Source organism: Xyrauchen texanus, chromosome 19, assembly GCF_025860055.1.
Source record: "Xyrauchen texanus isolate HMW12.3.18 chromosome 19, RBS_HiC_50CHRs, whole genome shotgun sequence".
NCBI classification, from domain to species: domain Eukaryota; kingdom Metazoa; phylum Chordata; class Actinopteri; order Cypriniformes; family Catostomidae; genus Xyrauchen; species Xyrauchen texanus.
Window position 1 is genome coordinate 7,197,810 of NC_068294.1, and position 18,332 is coordinate 7,216,141.

At 38.2% G+C, this 18,332-nt stretch overlaps 1 protein-coding gene across 1 annotated transcript in view; it reads right to left on the minus strand.

The window, feature by feature from the left end:
- Positions 1–409: 409 nt before the first annotated feature.
- LOC127659420 (vascular endothelial growth factor A-like) overlaps positions 410–18,332 on the minus strand; it is a 34,660-nt gene continuing 16,737 nt past the window's right edge. Inside the window, exons 5-8 of the mRNA XM_052149221.1 lie at positions 13,269–13,301; positions 9,268–9,348; positions 7,834–8,037; positions 410–5,559 (exon numbers count right to left, since the gene is read on the minus strand). Coding sequence (XP_052005181.1) covers positions 5,538–5,559; positions 7,834–8,037; positions 9,268–9,348; positions 13,269–13,301 — 340 coding nt within the window. The 3' untranslated portion in view covers positions 410–5,537. The remainder of the gene's footprint in view (positions 5,560–7,833; positions 8,038–9,267; positions 9,349–13,268; positions 13,302–18,332) is intronic.

An 18,332-nucleotide genomic window follows, 5' to 3' on the forward strand; every position in this document is an offset into this window, starting at 1 on the left:
AAAAGCAGAGGGAGTCCTCTGATAATACCTCAACATTTACCACTGTAGCATGTATCAGCTAGAAAAACAAATGTCCTATACCTAAAAATGAATTTCTGGGTCTCAGGAGGAAAATGACCATTAAAGCCTAATTTATCAAATACTGTATAACACTTTTTTTTTTCACTATTTCTTATAACAGATATTCAGAATGTTTTTTATTTTTAATTTTTTTTTTCTGACAATTCTTTTATATGCCAATCTTTACAGGGTACATGTTTTACTCTAATAGAGTAAATCAGTTATAGTACTTCTGTGTGAATTTAATGAGAATACATTTTGGAATAATAAAAAAACCTCTAAAGTAAAACGTCCACACACATTATGGTAATGAAAATTAGGGGGGGAAATGTGCTTTATTGTCAAGAAAACAAATAAAAAAATATATATATATGACCTTGATGTTGGGATAGAATGGGATCTGAATATGTTTTCGTGAGATGCACCCCCCACATGGTGGATCAAAAATCATGGTGAACATTGGTGATATGCCCAAAAATATGGACCATATAACCATATCATATTACTATTGATATTAAGTCACAGAAGCTGATCTTATCTTAAGAATAACCAAATCATCACAAATCTTTCCCAAAAATAAGACATTTCACTTTATTTATATTAATATATAGCACATTGCTTTATGGCTGTTGTGATCGTATTATACTGTATGTATGTGTTCAGACCTATGTTTGCACTTATACACACTGTAGACATAAAGCAGAGTAAGATATGTCTCTCTGTAACAAATATTTTACACACTTTCACACACAGGAGAATTGGGCACAGATGGTATAGCAGCAATAACCATTAATTAATTATGTTCAAACACTCAAAGCTTATATCACATATAGATTGTAGTACAGTATAGACTGGGTTCTGTTGGGTCCTCTTCTATCTGAATACATATGACAGATACGTTTCTATGCACAAATTCTCCAAACAAAGGGACAGGATTCAGGACTGATCTTTACATAGAAGAGAATGGACACACGGACGTTGTCGATACATTCAGATTGTATGCAATTATTTTATATGTTATACTGTATATTCTTGCTATGATATTTATGTTACATTAACTGTACAGACACAGAGGTAGTTGATACATATTACTGATACTGAGATAGAGAATGCTACCTTTATAACACCGGATATTTCACACAGAACATTTAACAGTGCGTTAGATTTGAAGAAAAGCCGCTCATCAGAGACAGAATATCCACTAGTCCACAAAGAAAATAGCTTAAAGTTAGACTGAAATCAAAATATGCCTCATTGACTGTCTTAGGGGCCATTCACACAGTACACATTCTTGCATTTAAAGAAGGGTTGATGGAAACATGATGAAATGGAACAAAATGCAGGTATCTTGAGATTTGTTTTTAAACTGATTTTAAACTTTAGACTGATAACATTGTGAATTCGGCAACGGGAGATCGAAAGTTCTACTGGTGAAGTTGGTCTGAGCTTACCCAACACATTCTCAAAGCGAAATGGGAGCGACTTTTCTAAATTTGTCTAATTCGTATGATATTGTGCGACATTCACTACAGCCAATGGCGTCGTTGGACATCGTTTACGTCTAATACGCAACAATTACTTGTATCTGTTACACACAACAGCTTCCTATCATGTTTACACACTCTACTGATCGGTTAGGTTTAGTTAAGGGGTTTGGGTATGGGCATGATATAAATAAGCATGTCCTGAAGAACTCATGCTTACTTCCGCATTACAAATCCATGCATTTGCATGTGATGAAATAGTAAAAATGTATACAAATAAAATCGTGAAAAATTATACAAAATAGCCAACTCGTAAAATTTGAATTGCTGCCCCCAGTGGCTAAAGCTGGAAGTGTTGTTGAAGTGAAATGTCCACAGGGTGGCGCCAAAAGTGAGTCATTTTTTTGTGTGTAAATGAGGTAATACAGTCACCTGAAATATATATTTTATTTACTCTAACCCTTAACCAAACCCTAAACTCTTCAAATGCACTCACCATTGTTCATGTAAACACGATTACATCCAGGTTTTCATGGGACTAGATCCGATGTCTCAGAGGTTGCTTGCACAAAGTGCTATCAGTAGCGCCTGATGAGGAATGTCACTTTTCAGAAATTCTGCAGTTCGGGGTTGATTACAGTGTACATGAACATGAGCTAGACGTCTTAAAAATCTGATGCACAGCGAGACTGGTCGCAATGATCAAACATGTCTATCTAGTGCATGTTTACATAGACAAACATATAAAAAACAGTGCTGATGGATGCAAGAGCACATTCTGTGTGAACAGCCCCCTTATACATGTTCCTGGCACATCATTCCAAAGAAAAAGATCTTCGGAATTTTTTTATCAAAATGAAATAACTTTCCCCACCTTTGAAATGACTTCCCTTTTCCACTGACGTCACCTACACCACAAGGGCTAAAATATTTAGAAGTAACTTTAGTAAACTTGCATTCTAGTATGGGACGCCCACTTTTCACAATCCAATCAATTCACAATGTATTAAATTAAGTCCCGCCCCACTTTTAAGTAAAATTAATTGTGAATGCTGTTTCATGTGGACTTTAACAAACCACATTTGGAGACACGCACAGGTCAGTAGTTTAGAAATACTGTATGACACCAAATGATGATACCATTTTCTGAGAATTGGAGGGTGAAAGGCTACTAAGGATCTTAATAATTACAATACTGCATGTATTTACTAGATATTTTCATATTTCACTCAATAATGCTACATATATGGTGAAAGAAGCATTTGGATAAATGACAGTTGTAAAACAGAAGCAATTCTTTCCCCTTTGCAGCCTACAACATCAATGGATACACTTGGTCCTCAACTCTGACTGACATTCAAGCTGTACGATTCTAGAGATATCCTCCAGCCAAAACAGTATTCAAAATAATCACAGTCATAGCAAAATAAATGTTTTTGAAAGTCTTGCATAATATAAAATGCACTTCGATATAAAAAATAAATATGTCACACTCCCAATACTGTGAAATGATTAAGATGAAACACACCAAATAGGTATTTCCCTTTTTCTAAAGCCTGCTGGGCGCTTGCACAGTTTCTTTGCTCAAATTCAACACAGACAAAGTTTAGACTGTGAATATGTCTACGGTCGGCCACCCAGCCTGATTCTATATGTTGGATTAGCAGTGATACACAAAGAAGCATTCTTTAAGCAATCTTAAAACAAAATAGACTACAATAATATTAGTATTGTATACAAAAACATGAATAAGATAGAAAAAATAAATTCATCTTTCAGTATCAACACAGAAAAGCTTATATTTATAATGCTAGCATTTTTGTGTTTGTGTGAACTGCAATAAATCGTATTGAGGATGAGCGTCTGTCTCTTGTTTCCTAGTAAAAATATAGAAACATTCTAAAAACAAAATGAATTCACCTGATTAGCAAAACTGCGTTAGATATTTAGGCAACCTGCATCCTGGTCTCTAAAATCACATTACTATTCCTACATTGTTACTAAATCATTTTTTGTGTGGCTCATTGTACGTATTGCGGCACTTTCCTGGTGAAATGAACACTAGAGTAAAAGACCGGAGTTCTGAAGAGTCGATTGTGTTTTTCATCTCACATTTGCTTTTTATGACACTATCGGTTAGGTTTAGGTTTAAGGTTTATGGTAGGGAGGCCGGTTTTGTTTATTTAAAACTCGATAGAGCATTACATTTAAAAAACTCATCGGTTTGGGAGAAAATTTAACTCGCTTTTAGTACCACACGGTGGACATTTCACATCGGAACTGCCGCGATTCTTGTAATGAACCACGTAATGTCCATTAGCAAAACTGTTACCACAGTCATGTAATTTTCATTAGATTGGGAAAATCTTAAATTCTTAAATTCAAGATCTTTGAAATTCAGTCTCCGAAAGCAAGCCTTAATATCTATGCAGTTTTAATAATCAGGTTACCTTGTTTTAAAGATGTTTAGATATGTCTACTGGAGTATATGTTGTGAGAGAGATAGAGTTAAAAGAGATAGAAAGGTTAAAAAGATAAAGAATAATGGGAAAAGGAAAAAAATGAAAGAATAATGAAAAAGTGTGATTGGGTGTGTGGGAGAGCGAGAAAGTGTGTGTTTGAGTTGTGAGCACCAATGGATTATCGCCAGGTTTCTATTGGCATTCATCTCACTGGCAAGCCAGTGGGAAAAGCTTTCAATTCTCAAAGGAAGGAGTCGAACAAAAAGCAAATCAAACAAACACAAAAAGACTCATTGATACAGTCTGCAAAGCCACATTATGGACTTAGAGGCCAGGAATAAATTAGAATAAATGCACAGATCCTTATTATGCACTACTGAGACCACACAGACAGCTGTCAGTCCATCTAATCACCCATCCATCCAGTTAGCACATGCGATAGGTCAGACGAGACATCAGGGATGTTTTCGAGATACTGTGTTTGTGTAGTGAGACACTTGAGTTCTCTCAACATTGAAGGGCTCTCAACATCCATCCTCTCAAACACTCTCAACTTGAGTGTTTAATAGTTTGGTTTAGAGACATCCTTAGTCTCTGTTTCCCCTTTGAACGTTCTCAGCAATGTCTTCCTCAATTCGGTAACACCATCCTTATTATCCATCCATATCTCTCTTTTCCATGACTTTGTGGAGTAACTTGGATCCATTTGCTGAAGTGTGTAATTCCTGCGGTACTAGCATCACCAAACAAAATTGCAAAATGATGGTGGTTTTCAAATATGTTTCCCAAGCAGTCCACCATGTTGTATTGGTTGGATGAACGGATGGTCCCACCAAAAACTCATGACATTAGTTGAGCCAATGTTGCTGTGTTTTTGGGGAATCAATGTATGACTTGTTGTCTCTGCATTTTAAGCCAGGATCGATGAAAGTGCTTTAACCTTGAAAACAAATCCATACTTGAGCTTTAAGATAGGTTCCAGAAGGCCCAAAAATCCCAGAATTCCCATTTCAGATGACAGTCCATCTTGATGTATGGGTTTAGGAACCCAAAGTTCACCACTGTGCTCTGAATATGTGCCTTACCAGCGATACACTTGACTGACTGTACTTTAACATCAATTACATCCATCATTCAGTGTTAAAGATGAGCTGAAGTTTCATCAGAACATAGCAGAGACAACACTTGCATTGACTGTTGTGGATCACGACATCAAGATGCTTCTAAAACTCAACAATTTCTGTTCCTGAAGCTTAATAATGATGTGATGATATTCTGAACACATCCCCCTCTGTACATATATGGATATAATGTGCAAACAGAGTTGTGTATATGCATCTAATACTGCCGTAATAGTGAGTGGGATGGGGCCAGATGGGCCGGAAGGAGGGTTTGTGGTTTATTCCCAAACACAAACCCTCTATCTGGGTAATATGCCAACATAAGACTCTGTGATAAAAGAATAAGCAAACCTTTGACCTCCTCAAAGCTGGGCAAAGTTTGATAGGTGGATTATGAGGGAGGTTTGTCACTATTCACTTTGGGTCTCACATCTAAAAGAGAGAGAAGAAGAAAGAAATAACTGAAATGGGGAGTTAACATGTATTTGAATGTACTCAAAGAAAAACAACTGAGTTTTACGTGCCGTTTTCTACGTTTCGCCATAGTTTACTGGTGAAATAACCACTAGAAGCGCTACAACAACTGTGGGGTTTTATTCACTTTCACAAAATAATGGGTACTATGGCTGTTTATGTCTTTACAAACAATTATTTTTCACTCTATTACTCACATAACTGCTATGTTATTGTATCAAAACACTTTTAATCTAATAAATGTACTTTTCTTGTCAAATTTGCTTTTAAAATAACATCGGTTTGGTTTAGGTGTTGGTTAAGGGTTAGGATTTCTGTTCTGTTCACCTTTCATCTTTTAGGACACTATTGGTTAGGATTAGGCAATCGGTTTAGGTGAGGGAGGTTCATTTTTCTCATTAAAACATCCATCTAATATTCACCTTAAAAACTCGTCTGATTACGACACCATTTCACTCTCTTTTGGCGCCCCCTGCTGGACATTTCGCTGGGAAACTGCAGCCAAACATGTAATCACGCACGTAATTTTGGTTTGCAAAATTGTTGCCCTTTTTACGTAATTTTAAGCTGGTTAAAAGGCTTTGCATGTTCTCGTATATTTTCATCATTTGGCTGAACATCAAAGAACACAGATGTTGTCCATACTATAAAAATTATCTATTCAAATTGATTTGATGTCGCAATTTCAAGAACATTTTGGAAATAGCCCTTGCGATGTGGCTGTCCTCAACATGAACTGTGAAATACAGAAACATTTAAAAATGAATAATGTGGATATAAATTGTATTTTTATATATATATATATATATATATATATATATATATATACAGAACATGTATACAGAATATTCTAATTGGGGTCTATTTTCAGAGTTCAAGGGTCATGAATTTACATATTCCATTTTTGTCACCATTTTTTGAGGTGTGTGGAGTGACAAAAAAATCAATTTCTATCCAAATGGGCACTCGATTGGGATCCTTAAAAATATTGCTAATCAGGACCCCAGCAGGAAGTAAATAAGCATTAATAATAGCATTTTAAAGGAATTAATTTGTGCAATAGTTCAATCGACAGCATTTGTGGAATGATGTTAATTAACACAAAACATTTGACTCGTCCTTCCTTTAAAAAAAAGAAAAAAGAATCAAAAGTATAGCCACAAGACACAAACAATATATGTGTTAACATGACTTCAGTGTGATAAAATCACTTACTAACCATATCTGTGTGAAGTTATATACAATTGTACAACTTTGTTGTCATAGCAACATAACACCTTGTAATTTGATAAATCTCTCATTGAATCACACTAAAATCCTGTTAACATGTATAATGTTTACATCATGTAGCTACTTTAGCAGCACCTGAAAACAAATAATTTCTGTATTAAAGGAACAGTTCACCCAAAAATGAAAACCCTTTCTTCATTTACTCACGCTCATGCCATCCCAGATGTATGACTTTCTTTCTTCTTATGAACACAAACAAAGATTTTTAGAAGAATATCTCAGCTCTGTAGATTCATACAATGCAAAAAAAAATATATATTTATAGTCCAAAAAGCACATGAAGGCAGCATAAACGTAATCCATACGACTCAAGTGATTAAATCTGTATTTTCAGGAGTGTTTTGATAGGTGTGGGTAAGAAACAGTTCAATATTTAAGTCCTTTTTTACCATAAATTCTCCTCCCTGCCCAGTAGGTGGCATTATGTATGAAAAATGCAAATCGCCAAAAACAAAAGAAGAAGAAAGTTAAAGTGGAGATTTATGGTAAAAATGGACTTACATTGTGTGAATTACTTGCTGCCTTTATGTGCTTTTGGAGCTTCAAAGTTCTTGCCACCATTCACTTGCATTATTTGGACCTACAGAGCTGAAATATTCTTCTAAAAATCTTTGTTTGTGTTTAGCAGAAGAAAGTCACACATCTTTGATGGCATGAGTGTGAACAAGTGATAAAAATTTTGAGTGATGAGTTTGGGTGAACTATCCCTTTAATACATCAATTTTGAGCTAAAATCTTAGTTAAAAATAAATAAATAAATAAAAATACCCCGAACAAGCTCACAAGGACACTTATGGTGAAACACTTCCTTGTGCAATAAATTGCCAAATCAAGGGCATGCCATTGTGTTTGAAGGGATATTTTTAGCAAGTTGATTTGCATTTGCACAAGTTGTTTGGTGTGTGTTTTTGTGTGTGTGCGTGTGTGTTTATGTGTGTTTACCGGCAGCTGTGCTGGTTGAGTGTCTTGCCTCTCCTTGTGCAGCTAACCTCCCTCAAACTGCACCTGCACTCACAGGAGGGAGGATGTGATGTCATCCTGCGGGCGGGGCACGGCGGACACGCCTCTCTGGTAGGTGGTGGAGGGGCGGAGCTTGGTGGTAGGGTGGGAGGGGGAGGAGGAGGGGGTGTTGTTGGCACTGGTGTCCTGTTGGCATGAAAGGGGGAAAATAAGTCATCATTTTTATTTGTATAGTGCTATTCACAACACATATTGTTTCAAAGCAGCTTTACAGAAATGATGCTGTGACAGAAAATGAGCTATAATGTCTTTAATGCCTTGAAGTCCTCATAGAGCTGTTTAAACTTATGGTGTTTGAAATCATGCTTTAAAATGATTATTTTTTGGCCCCAGAGTGAGCAAGCCAAAAGCAACTTTGGCAAGGAACCCAAAAATAGTAAGAAAAGCCTCAGTGATTAAAGAGAATTACTGTAAGTAAAACTGTGACAACGGAAAAAGCACTTCAGCCCTTCCAATCATTAACATTGCAAAAGCAGACTTGAGCCTGCATCTCCACATTTGACATGCAATTTAATTCATTAGCTAATATAAAAATCCTCCTAATGCATTCTGAGCATAAACTAGCCCTGATCTTCTCTCAGGACGATAACACAGACACTGTCTGGATAGCATCAGTGGCTGGCAATTCTTTGATGTCTCATTTGAAACGTCTCTGATGCGGTTGGTTGGTCTCTTCCCTCTCTTAACTAAACCAGAACTGAAGAGAACTATATAGCGAGAGTTAATTAAGGGAGAAACTCAATCTTTGTCTGTGTGGAAGTGGTTTAAGAAGCTGATGAGGGGAGGCTGAGGAAAGGGAGGGGCGTTCTGGCAAACAAATGAGCCTGATTTCACACCTGCCACTGACTCTATCCATGGAGGAGTGAATGATGGATAGCAGGGAGGGAGAGACAGTCCTAAAGAAGTGCCCTCCACTTGACCTCGCCAAATACAAATGATGGAGAAGTGAAAGTGGAAATAGAAAGTGAGAAGCTTTTAAACTCTTTTACTTCCACCAGAATGAATGAGTCTTTAAGCATGATCTTTCATGATTTAATATTGAACTTCTCTTTTCCTTTATTTATTCAATATGATTAAATATTAAAACATACTGTATTTCAAAGCCACAATGTGCATGAAGCCCTTGGATGAGTTTCTGGTCAATACAAACTGAAAATATTCTTCAACATCACTCCTTTCAGTACGTGCCGTACCGCACATTTGCACAAGCAGCAGTGACAGTCAGAATATGTTAATCATTCAGTATCATGGTATGTAATAAAGTACTGTGGTATTACCATCTGATACCAGCACTGTATCATATAACCACCACTGACATTTAAGAGTAATAAATGCATAAAAGAACTAAAAACATACATCATCTTTTTCCCAATGTGTTTCTTTCTCTTTGGTTTCCCCTTTTGTCGCTTTCTGCCTCTTGTTGTCGGCGGACCTTGCCTAAAATATTGAAATGTAAAAATATGAACAAATGATTAATGTACAGTTCTAGATGACCATAACTTCAATTCAGGCTCTCTTTTTTCTGTGTATTATTTAAAATATTCAAGTTTCTTTTATTAGAGAGTCTTAATTCTTGTAATTTTTCGCCTCTGTCTGTCTGGAGCTCTTCAGGGGCCAGTGGCCTAATTAAGCAATAAAATTAATGTTCTGTTCCGTTTCCCAACAAAGGAGGGTTCTAGTTCTGACTCACATCCAACATTGCAAGGCCGACTAACACTCCAGTTGGCCAGCTGGACACACACACACACACACACACACACACACACACACACACACACACACACACACACACACACACACACACACACACACACACACACACACACACACACACACACACACACACACACAAGTAACTGAATGGGATTCTAAGAAGTCAGATCTACCATTTTGTAAAACCTTGCAAACACAGGCTTTACTTTTGGGTAGCTTCATACATAAACATAATACACAATTTGACTGGGAACTTCCTGGGAATTCTAAAACCTTCCCTGTCACTCTTCAAATCTTTAGTTAGACCGTGAAGTCACTCTTACTTAATGTGTAATAAGTTATCTTTTTTTCCTAAATACAACTGCATTAGACAAAATATTCATTAGTCAGTGGTGCTTGCCAAAGGATTTGAACAAACTCTTGAAACTAAGTATTAAACTTTGTCACGTAACTTGTCTCACAACGTTTGTGTTACAGACTTGATCGAGACATCTAAATCATGAGCCTTGTTGAGTAAAGGTCGGCAATTCCATGAGAACCATGCAACCATGAGAACACCCAAGCAAATACGAAAATATCCTAGCAACCATATTACTACACCAAACAAATACGAGGCAAACACGAGAACACACGAGCAAGCCCACAGGCAACCACCCACCACACCCTCACATCCACTAGTGATACCATAGCAACTCCCTGGCAACCACAAGAACACCACAGCAAACCCACAGCAACACCCTAATGACCCAATAGCAACCACCCACAACACCCTAGCAACCATGAGAACACCCCAACAATCCAAGTGCAACACTGTGACAACCACCCACAACACCCTAGCAACCAAAACAAATCCTAACAACCCCATAGCAACACCATGGAAACTACCCACAACATCTTAGCAACCCCATAGCAACATACTGACAACCAGCCACAACACAATAGCAACCCCATAATAATACCCTGGCTACCATCCACAACACCCTAGCAACCACAAGAACACCCTTGCAACCCCATAGCCATATCTTGGCAACAACCTACAACAGCCTAGAAACCACATGAACTCCCAAGCAACCCCATGGCAACATCCTGGCAACCACCCATAACATCCTAGCAACCACAAAAACACCCTAGCAACCCCACAGCAACATCCTAACGACCCCATAGCAACCACCCACAACATACTAGTGACTCCATAGCAACCACCCACAACATCCTAGCAACCACGAGAACACCTTAACAACCCAATAGCAACACTGTGACAACAACACACAACACCCTAGCAACCAAAACAAATCCTAGCAACCCCATAGCAACACTCTGGAAACTACCCACAACATCTTAGCAACCTCATAGCAACACACTGACAACCAGCCACAACACAATAGCAACCCCATAATAACACCCTGACTACCATCCACAAAACCCTAATAGCCACATAGCAACACCCTAGCAACCACAAGAACACTCTTGCAACCCCATAGCCATATCTTTGCAACAACCTACAACAGCCTAGAAACCATATAAACTCCCAAGCAACCCCATGGCAACATCCTGGCAACCACCCAGAACATCCTAGCAACCACAACAACACCCTAGCAACCCCACAGCAACATCCTAACGACCCCATAGCAACCACCCACAACACACTAGTGACTCCATAGCAACCACCCACAACATCCTAGCAACCACGAGAACACATTAACAACCCAATAGCAACACTGTGACAACCACACACAACATCCTAGCAACCAAAAAAAATCCTAGCAACCCCATATCAACACCCTGGAAACTACCCACAACATATGTTGTATGGGAGTGGTGGTGGTGTAGTGGTCTAATGCACATAACTGGTAAACTGGTAATCAGAAGGTCGCTGGTTCGAGCCCCACAGCCACCACCATTGTGTCCTTGAGCAAGGCACTTAACTCCAGGTTGCTCCGGGGGGATTGTCCCTGTAATAAGTGCACTGTAAGTCACTTTGGATAAAAGCGTCTTAACATTAGCGACCCCATAGCAACACCCAGGCAACCATCCACAACACCCTAGCAACCACAAGAACACCCTAGCAACCCCACAGCAACACCCTAACACTAGTGACTCCAAAGCAACCACCCACAACATCCTAGCAACCACGAGAACACCTTAACAACCCAATAGCAACACTGTGACAACCACACACAACACCCTAGCAACCAAATAAAAATCCTAGCAACACCCTGGCAACTAGCCGCAACACATTAGCAACCCCATATCAACACCATGAAAACCAACCACAACACCTTAACAACCCCATATCAACACCCTGGCAACCACAGGGAGTTTTACAAAGGCAAGCACCACTAACATTTTCTTCTGAAACTGTAACAATTTTGTTCCTCATCATTTTTTACAGATTTAATTTGTTAAGTGACAGGTGGCACAGAGACCATTTGCAGCCTGACTTTGTTACTGGCAAGGAACTGAATATTGCAGGAGATTTCACACTGTAATGGGAAGTGTGACCTGTGGGATTGTACATCTTAGATGTTCAATTCCCGCATTACATTGCACATAACTGCATTTTTTTTTAATGAATTATCCCATACTCTCATCACAGTTCTAATAACACCCTATTAGTCAATAGTAATAATAATTGGCGTGTAGTAAAGGCTACATAGACACTGTAATGAGGCTCAATCACACAATAGAACAACTCTGAGTTCAAGTGTGTTTGTAAAACAAACAACTTTAGTCAATGTAAATAATTACTGTATGGTGCACTAAGGAAAGTATCACAATTACTTTTGCTTAAACTTTGGGATTTGAACAAATACCTTGCCCTAGGTATTAAACTTCAGCGTACAACTCACCCCCTATATTTAGTAACAAAACAAACTTGCAATTTTGAGAACAATTTTATAGACTTACACTATATAGACTTGGGAGTGAGCTCTGATTTGCGCCAGTAGCAAAAACCTAGCAACCACAGTGCAATGCCCTACCACTCACCCAGAACACCTCAGCAACCACATTGAAACAAGCCTAAAACCGCTCAGAAAAACTTTGCAACCACATAGCATTGCCCTGGCAACCACTCACAACACCCTAGCAATCTAGTTTACATGTGCTTTCAGGTGGATATTTCGCTTGGGACTATGAATTCATGAATTGCATGTATGTAGATATTTCCAGCTCTTGAACAGGTTAAAGATTGTGAGAAACCCTGAAATCCATAGTTCAAGTCACTCATCTGTGTCTTTCAGAGTTACATGCAATTCCAGACATACATCTACAGTCAGGGTCCAAAGTAAACAATCTATGAGCTCTAAATGTGAGTAAAAATAGTTTTTTGGTTCCTGTGGCGGATTTGGATAGACATTTGGTAAAAGCGTTAGCTGTTCTTTTTAACATCACTCTCAAATTAATCACAGCAGAACACACTGAACTAACACACAGATAAGCACGCAACCATTTGTGTGTGTGTGTGTGTGTGTGTGTGCGCATGTGTGTATGTGTGTGTGTGTGTGTGCGCGTATGTGCCTGTGTTTGTGCTCAGTGGGGCAAAGGGAAGAGCGGGCAAATGCCGTTCACACTGTAGCCACCTTACACTCATCAATGAACCTTTATCCTTCTCAGTGACACACACACAAACACTAATATTTTACCTGGTTGGTTCTGCATGAAGATTTGCTTTTAGCCTGCAGGGAAAACAGAAAGTAAGTAGAGAATTAAAATTACATTTACAATCAAAGAAAGATTAGTTACTATATATACATTTATAAGTGGTTCTTCCAAGGCAGGTATCACTATTATTATTATTGCTCAAACATAGGGCCAGAGGTTTGAACAAACCCTTACGTAGTGATCGACTGATGTTGTTATACATGCTTTTATTTCTTCAAGCTTAGATTACTGCAATTCATTGCTCTGTGCCATTTCTCATACTTCACTGTCACGTCTGCAGTTAGTCCAGAATGCTGCTGCCAGATTGTTGACTGGGACAAAAAACACAACAACATATCTCCAGTGTTAGCATCTCTTCATTGGCTTCCAGTCAAATTTAGGATTCAATTTAAGATTTTATTATTGCATGGCATGGCTCCTCCCTACATTACGGATCTCCTTCAGCATCATACGCCTATAATGTGAAGCACTATGGTCTACATATGTTGTTTTAAATGTGCTATAGAAATATTGATTGATTGATTGATATATCACCGAGGCTGATAAATCGACCGATATTCTGACTTTTTTCATTATCGGCATCGGACGATAAATTTTCCCGTTTGCCCGATTTGTTTCTTGAGGGCACAGAGAATCACCTAATGACCAGTTACGGTTCGTTTCGTTGTTATTAGACATCGTGTTACTACAATAATAGACCGGTGTGCAACACAGTGTCATTTAAATGGTCCGCATATCAGAGCCGCAGCAGATGCGTTTGAGCTCATATTGTTAAAATGCTCGCCTGTTTCATTCATCTCCTCAACAGTTCCCTGTAACTTTTAACTGTCTTGTCTAATGATAAAAAGGCAAATATCAATCAAATGTATACCATATATCGTCTGCAAATATGCGCATATCTTCAGCAGATCCAGCATCCTGTGGAATGCTCATTTATGTACCTCTAAAGCACGTATTCTATCAGCCTCTCCTCAACAGTTCCCTGTCACCATTAACTTTCTTTTCTAATGACAAAAGGTAAATATCAATAAAACTTCTATTATATACGTCTGTGAATATGCAGTTATCTCGTTTAAACAGATGTAATTCAGGAACCACACAAAAATCCAATATTTTCTTCCCGTCGAGCGCTCATCTAAAATCTTCTTCTGAAGCGTGTATTACATCAGCCACAAAAAAAAAACTTCAGGATCAAAAGTTCCTCTGATTCACAAATCATGACGGTCACTCCATGTCAATCCAAGCAGGCGATCCAGGCCATTTAAACTGTCAGGAGACCCGCACGAGCACGTGAGTGCAAATTCAAGGCTGCGTCAGGAACTAGGAAAATGCTGCCTCTGGAGGATGTATACTGAGGTAGGATGAATATAAGGTGCTTTCAAACTGTTCAGAGACACGTTTCCTTAAAGTTCCATTCAATCAAAACAGCTGTCAGTTAAGTCATTAACTGATTAAGCAGCAAGGTAGCAAGTCAGTTCCCTACGTTTTTGGATGGAGCCCAAATTAAAAGCGCTTTCAGGTGTGCTAGAATTAAATGTCTTTATCACTATGCACTGTATGGTACAATTGGTTTCATTGGGTATTTCTTCAGTAAATGCGATTGTTAATGAGCACATGCCATACATGGTTGCTGGACTGCTGTGTGTACTGTTATTTCCTTCTTTCAAATATATTAACAATTTCTTCATGTGCAAATAAATTACTTAAATTTGATGACTAAACAGAAATCGGAATCTACCATTTGAAATACACTATTATTTTTAGTTTTGTGGGAATTTGAGTAAATATAATGCTAAAGAAGAGTTTATATATATTTTATTTATTTATATATAGTTTGTTATTTACTATATTAAATTGTGTGATATACTGACATTGCATCGGCCACCCTGCTCTCTGGATATCGGCATCGGCCATTAAAAAACCCATATCTGTCGACCACTACCCTTAAGTATAAACAGGGTTCCCACATGACCTGGAAAATCTGTAATTTTGCAATTCAGTTTTCAAGTCATGTAAAAGTCATGAAAAATGTTAAAAACACCTTAATGTTCTGGAAAAGATCATTTGTCATGGAAAATATTTCAGTATAGTAAAACTCTTTGACTGTGTTGCTAACAAGGTTTTTGGGACGTAATCAATGAATCCAGTCGTAAAAATAGCATTAGCTATAAAACGCAGAATGTCACTGACCTATTTGACATATTTTAGCACTTCATTTGACAAAAATATCTCCAGTGTTTTTTCAGATTGTGCTGTGAGGATCTTGTAAAAAAAGCTTCATTTGATAAAAAATTACAATTTGATTAAAGTTTTAATTTGATCAAACGCCATTTTGTTAATAACATTTAATGAAACTGTCGAATACGTATTTCAGAAAAAATAACCATCCAATAACCACAATATACATCATGATCTCTTGTGTGTTGTTTTGCTTAAATATTACACCCATTGGTTACATACAATGTCCTGTATATGTCCTGGAAAATTGTAACTTGAAAAGAGTGGAAATCCTAGGGATTCAACTTGTCCTGTCCATGTGTGCTATTATACTTCAAACTGTGTTGCTTGTTGAGGAGTGGTATGTTATTACTTTTACAACTTATAAGAATGACCTATTTTCCCCTGCCAGACAATAACATGGGCAAACAATTATCATAGACTTACATTATAGGAGGGTCACAAGCTACATATAGGGACCAATATATCATAGAGACTTTGAGACGTTTACTTGGGCAGTAAACAACCACCTAGCAACACACTTGCAATCACCCAGAATACCCTAGTAACCACATACAGTAGCAACACGCTAAAGACCAATTTGAACACTTTAACAACCACATGCAGTAGCAATGCCTTGATCACAGTAGGTTGAAAGCTTTGCTGCTAAAATCCGTATGTGTTTACCAAAATTAAAACCACTGCCCCCAGTGGTCTAAGCTGGAAATGCAGTTGAGGTGAAATGTCCACAAAGGGACACCAAAACCGAGTTGCATTTTTAGTTGTAAATGATGTTATAAAGTCAACAGGCATGCATATTTTATTAACCCTACCCTAAACCTAACCAATATTGTAGTAAAAATGTAACTTAAGATTTAAATATTACACTATAAGTTATATATAAACATTATAAGTTCAAGGTTTTATCGCATTATAATGTGGACAGTGAGCATTGGCGGAACGATTTGATGGGACGCATGTAAACAGATAATAATACTGGCAGGTTGCCTGTGCAGTCAGCGTGGGTGTTTAAGTAAACAGAGGGTTTGCAGTGGTGAGTTCAAGTGTGTTTGGTGCAGATCAGTGTTACAAAGCGAGGATAGAGAGACAAGAGCATGTAAAAGCTCTTACGCTCCACTCGGATGCACCCTTGGTCTAAATATGAACCCCACAACCTCTGAAAGGGCTTTAAAGGAGAACCTTACAATGACCTGATAAAGAGCTGATGTTGACAGCTCGGCTGCTTGCCAGTGGAAGAGGGATTTTGGTGGACTGAGCACAGGAAGGACGCTGTGGGGAGATGGGGTCATTCCCCAACTGACAAACAGGGTGGAAGTACAAGTGTGTGTGTTGGAGGGGGATCTGAAATGAGATAGTCTTGGGATAGGTATGTGTGTGTTTACTTAGCTATACTTTGGAGGACAAAGTTTACTCCAAAAGTTAGCTAATTCTGACAAAATCTCTCCAGAGTCATCCAGGAACATCCTCAAAGATAAATTGTTTTATAAATAAAGTTGTGTTCTCTATTATAATTTTTTTTAAATTGAATACATAATATGCTGATTAAGTTATCAAATTAAGACAAATAAAGACAAAAATGATTGTATCAGTAGAATGCCAACATTTGCTGGGAAAAGCCACAAAATATAGATCATTCATTAACATGCAGGAAATCGACATGCTGCTTCTGAATGTTGTACCCTGAATGTAAAATCGACCCCATTCTGCTGAATTTCTGAGAAGTGCCATCCCCCATGACACATTTTTGCATCAATTGAAGCATGTTCACTTTTCCCTGTGATGTTACCGATAGCATGTTACCCGAGCAACCTCTTAGACACAGGATATGCTCCCATGGGAACCAGGAAGTAATCGTGTTCACATAAATAATGATGAGCGTAATTGGAAGGTTGCATTTTTGCTAAAAAATGTATTTTGCTCCACTGACGGTTAGCATTAGGGTTGGGGGTTGGGTTAATGAGTACAGTTAATAAAATATGCACTACCGTTGACTGTAACTCACTTTTGGCGCCACCTTATGGACATTTCACTTCAGCAATACTTCCAGCTTCGGCTACTGGTAGCAGTGATTCAAATTTCGATAAGCACACAATAATTTCACGATCAGAACTTTCAGCCTCTTCAGTTTGAATTCAACGACACATGACATTATTTTGGCAGAGGTATAAAGTATTGAAAAGGCATTTTAAAAAGTGGCTTTAGAAGTCAATTATATTGCTTATGTCCACCTCATTGAACATAAGCTTACCACTGGCCTGAATGTTGGATGTGTTTTTTTTTTATCAAAAAATGTAACTTTAGAGCGATAATGCAACCTTTGAATTGTGCTCATCATTTATGTGATTACTACCTAGTTTCAATGGAACCAGAACCCATGTGTGGCAGCGGGGGCGTGGTCAAGCGCCCGTCCGGGAGAGAAAAGCGGTAAGGGCGCTCACACCTGAGCTAAATGATGACTAACACCTGTGTCTGATTGCAGTAACATGAGGAGAGCGGCATAAAAAGGGCAGGAGCGACGGAGCAAGGGAGAGAGAGAAAAGAAGAAAAGGCTGTCTCTGGAGACACTGAGAAAAAGATTAAAAGACTGACCCTTTAAATTGACACTGAAAAGAAAAGATTAAAAGACTGACCCTTTAAGTTGACACTGAAAAGAAAAGATTAAAAGACTTACCCTTTAAGTTTACACCGCTTTCCTTGTTTTGTTCTACATTGGTGCCGAAACCCGGGACCATTTTTTTTTTGTGATGGAACAAGGTCGCCCCATAGAGTCCTCCCAGCTGGCGGAAATCCTCCAGTCCCTCGCTAAT